A 13,672-nucleotide genomic window follows, 5' to 3' on the forward strand; every position below is an offset into this window, starting at 1 on the left:
TTATTTGTTTGAACTATTTTCTACTTTGTAGAATAATAGTGAAGACATCAAAGTAGCCATCCTTTGCCTTGATGACAGCTTTGCACATTCTTGGCATTCTCTCAACCAAGAGGAATGCTTTTCCAACAGTCTTGAAGGAGTTCCCACATATACTGAGCACTTGTTGGATGCTTTTCCCTCAATCTGCTGTCCAACTCATCCCAAACCATCTCAATTGGGTTGAGGTCAGGTGATTGAGAAGGCCAGGTCATCTGATGCAGCACTCCATCACTCTCCTTCTTGGTCAAATAGCTCTTACACAGCCTGGAGGTGTGTTTTGGGTCATTATCTTATTGAAAAACAAATGATAGTCCCACTAGGCGCAAACCAGATGGGATGGCATATCGCTGCAGAATGCTATGGTAGCCATACTGGTGAAGTGTGCCTTGAATTGTAAATAAATTACAGACAATGTCACCAGCAAAGCACCCCCACACCATCACATCTGACATCTCCTCCTCCATGCTTCACGGTGGGAACCACATGTGCGTAGATCATCCTTACTCCTACTCTGCGTCTCACAAAGATATGCCGGTTGGAACCAAAAATCTCAAATTTGGACTCATCAGACCAAAGGACAGATTTCCACCGGTCTAATGTCCATTGGTCGTGTTTCTTGGCCAAAACAAGTCTCTTCTTCTTATTGGTGTCCTTTAGTAGTGGTTCTTTGCAGCAATTCGACCTTGAGGCCATGATTGGGAGTCCCATAGGGCGGTGCACAATTGGCCCAGCGTCGTTTGGCCGGGGTAGGCCATTATTGTAAATAAGAATTTGTTCTGAACTGACTTGCCTAGTTAAATAAAGGTTAAATTAAAAAAAGTTCTGATTCACGCAGTCTCCTCTGAACAGTTAATATGGAGATCTGTCTGTTACTTGAACTCTGTGAAAAATGTATTTGGGCTGGAATCTGAGGTGCAGTTAACTCTAATGAACTTATCCTGTGCAGCAGAGGTAACTCTGGGTCTTCCTTTCCTGTGGCGGTCCTCATGGGAGCCAGTTTCTTCATAGCGCTTGATGGTTTTTGCGACTGCACTTGAAGAAACTTTCAAAGTTCTTGAAACATTCCGGATTGACTGAACTTCATGTCTTAAAGTAATGACGGACTGTCGCTTCTCTTTGCTTATTTCAAGTCAAATCAAATCAAATTGTATTGGTCACATACGCATGGTTAGCAGATGTTAATGCGAGTGTAGCGAAATGCTTGTGCTTCTAGTTCCAACTATGCAGTAAAATCTAACAAGTATTCTAACAAACAACACAACAACTACCTTATACCAAATAGGGCCATCTTCTGTATACCACCCCTACTTTGTCACAACACAACTGATTGGCTCAAACGCATTAAGAAGGAAAGAAATTCCACAAATGAACTTTTACCAAGGCACACCTGTTAATTGAAATGCATTCCAGGTGACAACCTCATGAATCCGTTTGAGAGAATGCCAAGAGTGCGCAAAGCTGTCATCAAGGCAAAGGGTAGCTACTTTGAAGAATCTCAAATAAACACTTTTTTGGTTACTACATGATTCCGTATGTGTTATTACATAGTTTTGATGTCTTCACTATTATTCTACAATGTAGACCTGACTGGGGCAAAGGTTCACCTTCCAATAGGACAACGACCCTAAGCACACAGCCAAGACAACTCAGGAGTGGCTTTGGGAGAAGTCCCTGAATGTCCTTGAGTGGCCCAGCCAGAGCCATGACCTGAACCCCATCGAACATCTCTGGAGAGACCTGAAAATAGCTGTGCAGCAACGCTCCCCATCCAACCTGCCAGAACTTGAGAGGATCTGCAGAGAAGAATGGGAGAAACTCCCCAAATACAGTTGTGCCAAAGCTTGTAGCGTCATACCTAAGAAGACACCAATATCTCTACCTGTACATGACCATCTGATCATTTATCACTCCAGTGTTAATCTGCAAAATTGTAATTATTTGCCTACCTCCTCATGCCTTTTGCACACATTGTATATAGACCCCCCCTTTGTTTTCTACTGTGTTATTGACTTGTTAATTGTTTACTCCATGTGTAACTCTTTGTTGTATGCTCACACTGCTATGCTTTATCTTGGCCAGGTCGCAGTTGCAAATGAGAACTTGTTCTCAACTAGCCTACCTGGTTAAATAAAGGTGTTCTCAACTAGCCTACCTGGTTAAATAAAGGTGAAAAGTAAAGAAATAAAAACAACTGTAAAAAGACAGTGAAAAACAGTAGCGAGGCTATAAAAGTAGCAAGGCTACATACAGACACCGGTTAGTCAGGCTGATTGAGGTAGTATATATATTCATTTCATTTAGCAGATGCTCTTATCCAGAGCAATTTGCAGATGCAATTAGGGTAAAGCGGGCACATTGGCAGATTTGTCACCTAGTCGGCTCAGGGATTCAAATCAGCGACCTTTCGTTTACTGGCCCAACGCGCTTAACCTCTAGGTGTAAGGAGTGGAGCAGATACGGGGAGTCAAACATTTAATAGGGAACAGACATAGAACAAGACAGGAATAGCGCCAGAACACGGGTAACATGGACATATGACAATCCCGAAGCAGGGAACAGAGCTTGGGAACAAACATATAGTAATTGAGTCCAAGTGAGTCCAATGATCGCTGATGCGCGTGATGGGGGGAAGGCTGGAGATCCGAGCGCCAGGGGGAGGAAGAGCGGGAGCAAGCAATGACGCTAGGCTACCTGCCTCCATCTATGTATGTACTATATATATATATATATATATATATATATACTGTATATATATATATATATACACTGCTCAAAAAAATAAAGGGAACACTTAAACAATACAATGTAACTCCAAGTCAATCACACTTCTGTGAAATCAAACTGTCCACTTAGGAAGCAACACTGATTGACAATAAATTTCACATGCTGTTGTGCAAATGGAATAGACAACAGGTGGAAATTATAGGCAATTAGCAAGACACCCCCAATAAAGGAGTGGTTCTGCAGGTGATAACCACAAACCACTTCTCAGGTCCTATGCTTCCTGGCTGATGTTTTAGTCACTTTTGAATGCTGGCTTTCACTCTAGTGGTAGCATGAGATAGAGTCTACAACCCACACAAGTGGCTCAGGTAGTGCAACTCATCCAGGATGGGACATCAATGCGAGCTGTGGCAAGAAGGTTTGCTGTGTCTGTCAGCGTAGTGTCCAGAGCATGGAGGCGCTACCAGGAGACAGGCCAGTACATCAGGAGACGTGGAGGCGGGCGTAGGAGGACAACAACCCAGCAGCAGGACCGCTACCTCCGCCTTTGTGCAAGGAGGAGCAGGAGGAGCACTGCCAGAGCCCTGCAAAATGACATCCAGCAGGCCACAAATGTGCATGTGTCTGCTCAAACGGTCAGAAACAGACTCCATGAGGGTGGTATGAGGGCCCGACATCCACAGGTGGGGGTTGTGCTTACAGCCCAACACTGTGCAGGACGTTTGGCATTTGCCAGAGAACAACAAGATTGGCAAATTCGTCACTGGCGCCCTGTGCTCTTCACAGATGAAAGCAGGTTCACACTGAGCACATGTGACAGACATGACAGAGTCTGGAGACGCCGTGGAGGACGTTCTGCTGCCTGCAACATCCTCCAGCATGACTGGTTTGGTGGTGGGTCAGTCATGGTGTGGGGTGGCATTTCTTTGGGGGGCCGCACAGCCCTCCATGTGCTCGCCAGAGGTAGCCTGACTGCCATTAGGTACAGAGATGAGATCCTCAGACCCCTTGTGAGACCATATGCTGGTGCGGTTGGCCCTGGGTTCCTCCTAATGCAAGACAATGCTAGACCTCATGTGGCTGGAGTGTGTCAGCAGTTCCTGCAAGAGGAAGGCATTGATGCTATGGACTGGCCCGCCCGTTCCCCAGACCTGAATCCAATTGAGCACATCTGGGACATCATGTCTCGCTCCATCCACCAACGCCACGTTGCACCAGACTGTCCAGGAGTTGGCGGATGCTTTAGTCCAGGTCTGGGAGGAGATCCCTCAAGAGACCATCCGCCACCTCATCAGGAGCATGCCCAGGCATGGTAGGGAGGTCATACGGTGAGCGGCAGGGTAGCCTAGAGGTTAGAGCGTTGGACTAGTAACCGGAAGGTTGCAAGTTCAAACCCCCGAGCTGACAAGGTACAAATCTATCATTCTGCCCCTGAACAGGCAGTTAACACACTGGTCCTAGGCCATCATTGAAAATAAGAATTTGTTCTTAACTGACTTGCCTGGTTAAATAAAGGTTAAAAAAAACACACACTACTTGAGCCTAATTTTCACTTGTTTTAAGGACATTACATCATTACATTACATCATCATACATTCCACTTTAATTTTGAGTGTGACTCCAAATCCAGACCTCCATGGGTTGATACATTTGATTTCCATTGATAATTTTTGTGGGATTTTGTTGTCAGCACATTCAACTATATAAAGAAAAAAGTATTTAATAAGAATATTTAATTCATTCAGATCTAGGATGTGTTATTTTAGTGTTCCCTTTATTTTTTTGAGCAGTGTATATATACTGTATATGTATATGTTTTGTATGCAAGGTGTATGTGAGTTTTCTGCAGAGGAGTAGTGCCCCATTGCAGGATCCATGGACCGTGCTCAATGATCATCACTCCATCAATCTTTCTCCACCTCGGCCTCTTACATTGGTGGCAGCAGTGGGATGGCCTTTGAAGGAGTTTACCCATTGGCATGGGCTTGGTTCAAATGGGAGGAAAGTTTGAGAGTTAGGGGTAATTCTGTAACATGGTGTATGTGAGAATACTACTGCCTATGCCCAGGATAGTGCTCTCACATTTGCACCACAGGATCCATAGATGCCCCTTACATTTCACTCTCTCTCCACACTAACCTGTTACATACATTATACCATAGACATTGGTCAGTATAGGGGTATCTTCCAGTACTGAGCGATGGAGACCACCCCACCTAATTCATCTACAATGTAGCGGAAACACTGGAAATGGTAGGTCACTAAAATAATAAAAAACATTTGTATACAAGTTCAAAAAGTACATAAGCCGTCTGATATACAAAACTGCCCAAACATATGTAACTTCATATTGTTTATTTTTTTAAATACTGCAGTCCTTACCAAATCAATGTTAATGGTAACCATTTTAAGACAACATTGAATTATTTAATGTTTCCTTGAGGATATGAAAGGAATATCAAGTTAATGTCTTAAAGCCTTAAGAGGCCTCTAATACTTCACTGTTTAACATAGATCACGTCCGTCATGTGGTGTCAGCCAACTATAGTGCATTTCTACAGACAACCGCAGCAGTTCAATTCAACATTCCTACATGCATTATTATCCACATCATTCCTTTATACTGAAGGCAAAAGCATGCTGAAATTCAATATACAGCCCTTTCTTTGTAGATTCAAAAAATCATTCATAACACGGCATGTCAGTTAATGGGTTAATTAAGCAATAAGGCACGAGGGGGTGTGGTATATGGCCAATATACCACGTCTGAGGGCTGTTCTTATGCACGACACAACACGCAGTGCCTGGATACAGCCCTTAGCCGTGGTATATTGGCCATATACCACAAACCCCCAAGGTTCCTTATTGCTATTATGAACTGGTTACCAATGTAATTAGAGCAGTAAAAATAATGTTTTGTCATACCTGTGGTATACGGTCTGATATACCACTGATGTCAGCCAATCAGCATTCAGGGCTCGAACCACCCAGTTTATAATGAGAGATAAATATTTTCACTAAGATTACAGCCTCTTCAATTGTATATGACAGAGGTGGGATATTATCAAATAAAGCAGCAGCCTCAACCAAGTTTTGGCACTGAATAGCTAAATCAAATCAAATTTTATCTACTCATCCATTTCCCTGCAAATGGTGTATTTGGCAATAAAAAACTGGGGTGCCTTTTCAGTTGTACACAACATATTTTGGTATACAAAAGTGAACATTTCTTAATGCTAAAACAACTCTGCACTATGAAATAACCTTATGTTCCTTGAAAGTCAATTTGAATACAATCATTGTGCAAATGATTGATTTTAACATGTTTCTAATCCATTTCTTAAAATATTAAATATTTCTTACAAAGGGAGTGTAAAATCCAGTTAATAAGATACAATAATAAGGCATTCTCCTTAGAAGTTGTAATAAAGGTTACATTTATGACAGCCTGGAAAATGTGTCCAACCCGTTCTCCAGATACTGTAGACTTACTCAACCAATATTGAAAATCAACCTAGATCGATTATTCAGTCTATGTTCTGCCACCAAAGCAGCATGATGATTACCAGAACACATAATGACCTACTATCCTTATTCTGCCAATTGTTATGAATTAATTTACAAACTGGCAAATTAATACTGGGAACACTTGGAGGCCATTTTGCAGTTATAACATGGTATAATGGAAGCCATCCAATGAAGCTACTTGTGTGAGTTATGAAATGGGAATGTGCAGTAGTAAACTCTGATTTCACATGTACTTTAAATACTTGTAGGCATGTTGTTCCAATATGGTTGTATATCGTTTAATAAATCAGTCACATGCAATAAAGCCAGGCAGAGTATCTCCAGTACAGAAGGTGAAACCACATAGCTCCTCTCAGCAATTTCACAGTCCAACAGGGTCACAACGACAGAGGAGCTCCACAGTTAGGATCCTTCCTGGATCTTTGACTGTGATTGGTCGTTCCGTGGCTGCTCCTCTTGTGCCTCTTTCTGATTGGCGGGGTTGTTGCAGTTGCTGTTCTTGCTGTTGTCAGCATTGCCGTGACTGCCAGCGCTGCCCAATCGTGACGAAGCCACCACGGCCTTTACTGCAGCCTGTCAACGAACACACAAAACACAGTATATCATTCATTGACACAGTTTAGGATTCATGTGTAGGCCCACTCTGACTATGCTGATGAATCTAGGTATTATAGCAATCATGTAAACTCAGCCAAAAAAGGACCCTGTCTTTCAAAGATAATTAGTAAAAATGCAAATAACTTCACAGATCTTCATTGTAAAGGGTTTAAACACTGCACCTGTGGAACGGTCGTTAAGACAAACAGGTTACTAACTGTAGGCATTAACGTCACAGTTATGAAAACTTAGGCCACGTGTAACAACACCTGCACAGGATCGGTACATCCGAACATCACACCTGCGGGTGACAGGTGTGGATGGCAACAACAACTGCCCGAGTTACACCAGGAACGCACAATCCCTCCAACAGTGCTCAGACTGTCCACAATAGGCTGAGAGAGGCTGGGCTGAGGGCTTGTAAATTTAGGCCTGTAAGGCAGGTCCTCACCAGACATCACCGGCAACAACGTCGCCTATGGGCACAAACCCACCGTCGCTGGACCAGACAGGACTGGCAAAAAGTTCTCTTCACTGACGAGTCGCGGTTTTGTCTCACCAGGGGTGATGGTCAGATTCCTGTTGATCATCGAAGGAGTGAGCGTTACACTGAGGCCTGTACTCTGGAGCAGGATCGATTTGGAGGTGTAGGGCCCGTCATGGTCTGGGGCGGTGTGTCACAGCATCATCGGACTGAGCTTGTTGCCATTGCAGGCAATCTCAACGCTGTGCATTACAGGGAAGACATCCTCCTCCCTTATGTGATACCCTTCCTGCAGGCTCATCCTGACATGACCCTCCAGCATGACAATGCCACCAGCCATACTGCTCGTTCTGTGCGTGATTTCCTGCAAGACAGGAATGTCAATGTTCTGCCAAGGCCAGCGAAGAGCCCGGATCTCAATCCCATTGAGCACGTCTGGGACCTTTTGGATCGGAGGGTGAGGGCTAGGGCCTTTCCCCCCAGAAATGTCCGGGAACTTGCAGGTGCCTTGGTGGAAGAGTGGGGTAACATCTCACAGCAAGAATGGGCAAATCTGGTGCAGTCTATGAGGAGGAGATGCACTGCATTACTTAATGCAGCTGGTGGCCACACCAGATACTGACTGTTACTTTTGATTTTGACTCCCCTCCCCCCCCTTGGTTCAGGGACGCATTATTCCATTTCTGTTAGTCACATGTCTGTGGAACTTGTTCAGTTTATGTCTCAGTTGTTGAATCTTGTTATGTTCATACAAATATTTACACATGTTAAGTTTGCTGAAAATAAACGCAGTTGACAGTGAGAGGACGTTTCTTTTTTTGCTGAGGTTATGTTTGTCTATGCTTGCATTCAAAATACATTCAAAAGGATCTTGACAACTACACAATCATGACTTTAAAATGTCCTGACATCAATAAATTAGACAAGGTACTACTTGCCCTCAATCACTGTACAAAATCCTATTGAGAAACGTTGTTTTGCATCTACCTTGAGTTTTCGGCGTGCATTGAACTCCTGCAGTTTCTTCTGAGCAGTGTCCATATGGGCTGAGTTAACTGCCTTCCCAGTCACCCAGGGGTGCTCCAGCGCTTGCAAGGTCGTCAGCCGTTTATTTGGATCCTGGACAATTAGCTTTCTCACCTACAGGACAGCAGTACATAAGTAACTGGCTCACTGAGACTGAATTGATTATTTTCTTGGTTTCTGTCCACATAACAAGTCGGCCCAGTTCATAATGTGGAGGTAAGTCAGAATGTACAGTAAGAGATGGATGATGGATGTCTTGTTTGCCCTGCATTTCTAGTTACCCTCCTTTTTTACATTATTTGATAATCAGACACACAAATATTTATTTTATTTAACTAGGCAAGTCAGTTAAGAACAAATTCTTATTTACTATGACGGCCTAGGAATAGTGGGTTAACTGCCTTGTTCAGGAGCAGAAGACATATTTTGACCTTGTCAGCTCTGGGATTCGATCTCGCAACCTTTTGGTTACTAGTCTAACGCTCTAACCACTAGGCTACCTGCCGCCCCCAACATGGACACACTCACACTGACATTTCACCTGGGAAACATTTCACCTGACCCAGTGGTACAATCACAGATGATCCATTATATTGACCGCTCTAACAATGAAAAGAAACGTCTTCAAAAATGGAAGGCAGTCAGGAGGAGGCAAGATCAGGTGGGACCATTCTAGCCAATGGCACAACTCTGATAGAAAGTGTTTTTTTCCCAAAGTTGCCGGGATGTCACATGTCCTATTTATATCAGTAAACTCGTAAAAATCTAAGCATTACGAAACTTCTATTCGATCAAATAAATCACTGCATCTCAGTGCTTGAGGCGTCACTACAGACACCCTGGTTCGAATCCAGGCTGTATCACAACCAGCCGTGATTGGGAGTCCCATAGGGTGGCGCACAATTGACCCAGGGTCGTCCGGGTTAGGGTTTGGCCGGGCTAGGCAGTCATTGTAAATAAGACTTTGACTTGCCAAGTTAAATAAAGGTAACATTTTTTAAAACAAATTTAAATTCTACACTCATTAACCTCCATACAAAACTCATCTCTTGGTGAGCAAAAAAAGAGGAAAAGCACCACTTGCTGGAGAAGACAGATTGTGGGTCCAGTTATGCCTCTCGCTTGCCACTTCCTGTCTTCTACAATGCAGCCAGCAGGTTTCCCACGGAACTAGGTTTTCATTCTCCACCAATTACTGATTTATCAATTACGCCTAAGTACCAGGGGAACATTTTTGCCAGCGTGACTGTGGTAACCTCAGGACCCCAGGGGTGTCTTAACTAAGAACCAAACAGAAACAAACGGAAGCAAGCGGAATAAAACGGGATGGGAACAACCTGAATTTGTCCAATAGAAACTCTAGTTTTCATTGAATAACATTTTGCAACAGACAAAAAGTTTTGCGACAGAATTGGCATCATGAATACACCCCTGGTAAAAGTCAATAAAACTCACCAGGTCCTTGGCGTTGAAGGACACATTGTCCCACCAGGGGGAGACAAACTCATATTCACAGTTGAGGATCCTCTTGAACATGTACTGGTCCCCTCTTTCATCGAAGAACGGTTCAAAGCCACATAGCCTTTCAGGGAGGATGAAATACGAGGCATACATCAACCACAGACAGCTCCTGTCTATTGATTCAATAGCTGGCTACAGTCTGACAGGATCTGATAGCCGCAGGGGCCTAAGCTACAACTCTATTAGAGGTGCAATCCTCCTTGCACTAAGGCTTTCTAGTCACACACTCTTATTCTCCCAGATTGATGTGCCTTTAAAATATGTTATTTTTACAGTTTAATATTCATTAACTAGTAGTGAGTCTGTATACCAGTGATTCTTCTGAATGCTGTTGCTAGCAGTTACACTACCGTTTCCTGGTTTGCTGTATAATGGGGAACTCACAACCACATACTGAATCAAATGTATACCAATCAGTATGTGAAAGAAACAAAATCACTCAGAAGCTATACAACAGGAATTCACCAACACCCTTGGTTCAGAAACCAAAATGGCCGAAAAATACAACTAAAAAGGGTCTGCAATTCCTCAGAGAAAGAACACAAATATTCTTGATGTATTCTTTCTTGCTGCTAACAAATGAACCAAACTGTTGAGTGTAAAAATAACCGATGTCTTTTAATGATGTGATTCGGGGTTCAAGTAAACTTTTGAGGGGCTGGTATCCCTTACAAGATATATGTGATAACTCCCACCGACCACACGTCAACCTCAGGTCCATAAGCACTTCCTCGCAGAATCTCTGGGGCTGGAGGGAGGGGAGGAAGGATAGATAGGGGGGAGATGAGAGCAGGATGGAGGGAGGGAGGGAGGGGCAGCACAAGGGGGAAGACAGTGGTGAAAACAGAGTAGGGAATTCTTACTCAGTAATTATTTATCCAAGGAAAAATGTACTATGTAGTATGTGGATAAACATTAAACAATATACACCCTGTCCTCATTGTAAACTTCTCTGCTCAAATCTTGGCAAGTTAAGCATGCAACCAAAACAAGAAACATCTGCTTGGTCTGAAATGGCAATCTCTAATCCTGTAGCTAGCAAATATTATGTTCCAAGTGAATGAAAAAGCATCACAGTAATGGGTTACAACTTACCACAGTATCCTGGTGTACCACAAACAGTCTTCATTGTGACCTGATCATCAATGACCTTCGACAGACCAAAATCAGCTGCAAAATGAAAGAGACAGAGCTATATTAAAAATTATGCCTCTTTCTGGAAGTCCTAATATCTGGTATTTAGAATAAAATAGTAGAATAGAATACCGGTAGAATAGAAAATAGTAATAGATCATTCCAATAGAACATAATCGTTGGCATAGATTTCCTAACTATGTCTGATCAAGTCAGTTCTGTCTCTGATAGCACAACAGAGTCAATGGATGTTCTTTGGGATAATCGTAGTGAATCCCACAGGGTATTGAGTAACCCCACCAACCTATTTTGAGGGGAGCATCTGGTGCTGCGGTAGCGTATAGGAGGTTCTCAGGTTTCAGGTCTCGGTGCACCACGCCATTCTCATGCAGGTACTGGATAAAGACAAAGACACAAGGCAACACCATAGCACCCAGGTGGCTGTATGACTCCTACACACATCTTGTGCTATTGATTTGTCTGCTGGTGTGTATGGAGCTGGACTGTTTGAGGATTTTGGGATTCAGCACCGCCGAATTAATCGGTGCCTGCTCCCACAATTCATTTGACAGAGAACCATAATATTCCTGCTTTATAGTGCACTGTTGAAAATGGTCTATGGATAAACAAAATGCAAAGTTGAATTATCTTATCATTGCCTATTCTGAGCTGTGTATTACACTGTGTGTGTGTGTGTGTGTGTGTGTGTGTGTGTGTGTGTGTGTGTGTGTGTGTGTGTGTCAGTCACCAGATGCCAACCCAAATGAACACTGCTGGAGCGACACCTGAGTAAGTGTTTTCCACCACCAACAATTTGTTTTGGTGGAAGAATAAAGTCGCATCGCTCCAATAGAGTTCCAGAGACTTGTAGAATCTATGCCAAGGGGCATTGAAGCTCTTCTGGCAGCTAACACCCTATTAACACACTTTATGTTGGAGTTTCCTTTATTTTGGCAGTTTCCTGTACACTGTGCTCTCACTGTGTTCTGGACATATGCATGATTTAAAGTGTGTTTTAAACTATGCTTGGGTTTAGCGAGTACTTTCACCAGTGTTAACACAGTAACTCATCAAACAAGGCAATGTGGGACATAGAAGTCTACACAGTTACAGAAAACAGCAGCACAAGGCAGCTACCTTGATAAGCTGCCCATTGAAAAGACGAGGTGGGATTCAAGTGAGGGAAAGCAATATGTTCAAAGACTTTGTAGTGTCATGGATAAGGTATAGAGTATAGAGACCTACTCTACGGCTCACTGTCTTGATAATGGCATCTGTTTGTAAAGCAACCTATTGTATAACTTATCTTCTGCACACTGTGGGTGGGTTAGTGGTTATGCAAATCCCTAGTTTCTTATGTAACATTAAGCTGTTAAAGAACCACATTCCACTGGAATGAAAATGCTAGCATCAAGGTTAGTACTGAATGAGCTATGCTTATTATGCAACAAAACAGTCATATTTTCTCATTGGGAATGGCTAGGTTGAATAGACCTCGTTCACAGTGAATGAAGGCATCATTTTCTCCCCACACTATGTATTGTGACAACCCCTCGGTGTAATGGCTCTGTGATGTCAGAGGGGAATTCTCCTCTCCTGCACAAAGCTCTATGGAGCTGACACAGATAAGGTGTCCTCTCTCATCTGACAAGTATAGTGTGGGATGGAGGGATGAAGAGAAGGCAGGAGGGAATACAGTAGCCCCCACCACACACACACACATACCACCACAGATATCTCAGGACTCCCACGGCTGCCATAGCACCACTCAAAATAAGATTTTCTGGCCAATAGGCCAACGACACAGCTCGGTGTTCTCATTGACAGTGGATCTCTTCTGCCAGAGAAAGTCAAGTACATGAGAGGTGGGCGAGGCAATGTATTTGGCCAGTGAGGAAAATATTACCTCTCATACTTAAATCTCAACATCAAGAACCTTACCTAGCCTAATACAGCCTTTTACAGTAAACAACTTAAAAAATCTAAAACGTGGTTCCAGATTCTCCGTGTTCAAAATAATAAACACATTGGGATACTAAGATAACACCAAATGAGAAGTCTATAATAAAGGACTCAAATCTGTCACTAACGGAGTGGGGATTTGAGTGTAGACGTGCCAGTGAGATTGGCCGGACATGAGGCTACCAAGATGCTCCACTGGGACGTTAGCTAGATATCCAGATGGCTTTGATCATGTAACAGACAGACTGCAGAACCTCTCCACCGTTTCCGAAGTGGCCGTGTACACTGTAAATACATCACTCCCAATCAACACGGAACAGAGACTTCCTCGACGCTTGCTCAACAACACAAGGAAACTTTAAAAAGATCTGGAGGCTTCAGAAATCCTGTTTTTTTCCTCCTCAGTCAGCTCGTTGGGAAACCAGCAGCTGTCTCAGACTGCCTTTTCAAACAAGCCCTGAACTGATTTCAATAGACGGCTGTGTTGCAAACTGCCGCACGGGGCGATGTGTGGAGAGTTGGTGACTGAACAATGGAGAGTTCTTATAGAAATCCTTTGTTTACATGTTGCTTATAAGTGCATTTCACACTACTTTTGGATTTTAAGGCTCGTATGAATGTCCTGCTTAATAGAATGTTTGTGTTATCATCGCAAAT

General features: G+C 43.2%; 1 protein-coding gene across 1 annotated transcript in view; it reads right to left on the reverse strand.

Annotated features, from left to right (window-relative positions):
• Positions 1–5,103: 5,103 nt before the first annotated feature.
• The window catches only part of LOC109892409 (calcium/calmodulin-dependent protein kinase type IV), a 30,392-nt gene continuing 21,823 nt past the window's right edge, over positions 5,104–13,672 (reverse strand). The window contains exons 6-11 of the mRNA XM_020484919.2: positions 11,358–11,448; positions 11,015–11,089; positions 10,592–10,667; positions 9,854–9,980; positions 8,360–8,512; positions 5,104–6,864 (exon numbers count right to left, since the gene is read on the reverse strand). Coding sequence (XP_020340508.1) covers positions 6,694–6,864; positions 8,360–8,512; positions 9,854–9,980; positions 10,592–10,667; positions 11,015–11,089; positions 11,358–11,448 — 693 coding nt within the window. The 3' untranslated portion in view covers positions 5,104–6,693. The remainder of the gene's footprint in view (positions 6,865–8,359; positions 8,513–9,853; positions 9,981–10,591; positions 10,668–11,014; positions 11,090–11,357; positions 11,449–13,672) is intronic.

The sequence above is a fragment of the Oncorhynchus kisutch genome, linkage group LG6 (assembly GCF_002021735.2).
Source record: "Oncorhynchus kisutch isolate 150728-3 linkage group LG6, Okis_V2, whole genome shotgun sequence".
NCBI classification, from domain to species: Eukaryota; Metazoa; Chordata; class Actinopteri; order Salmoniformes; family Salmonidae; genus Oncorhynchus; species Oncorhynchus kisutch.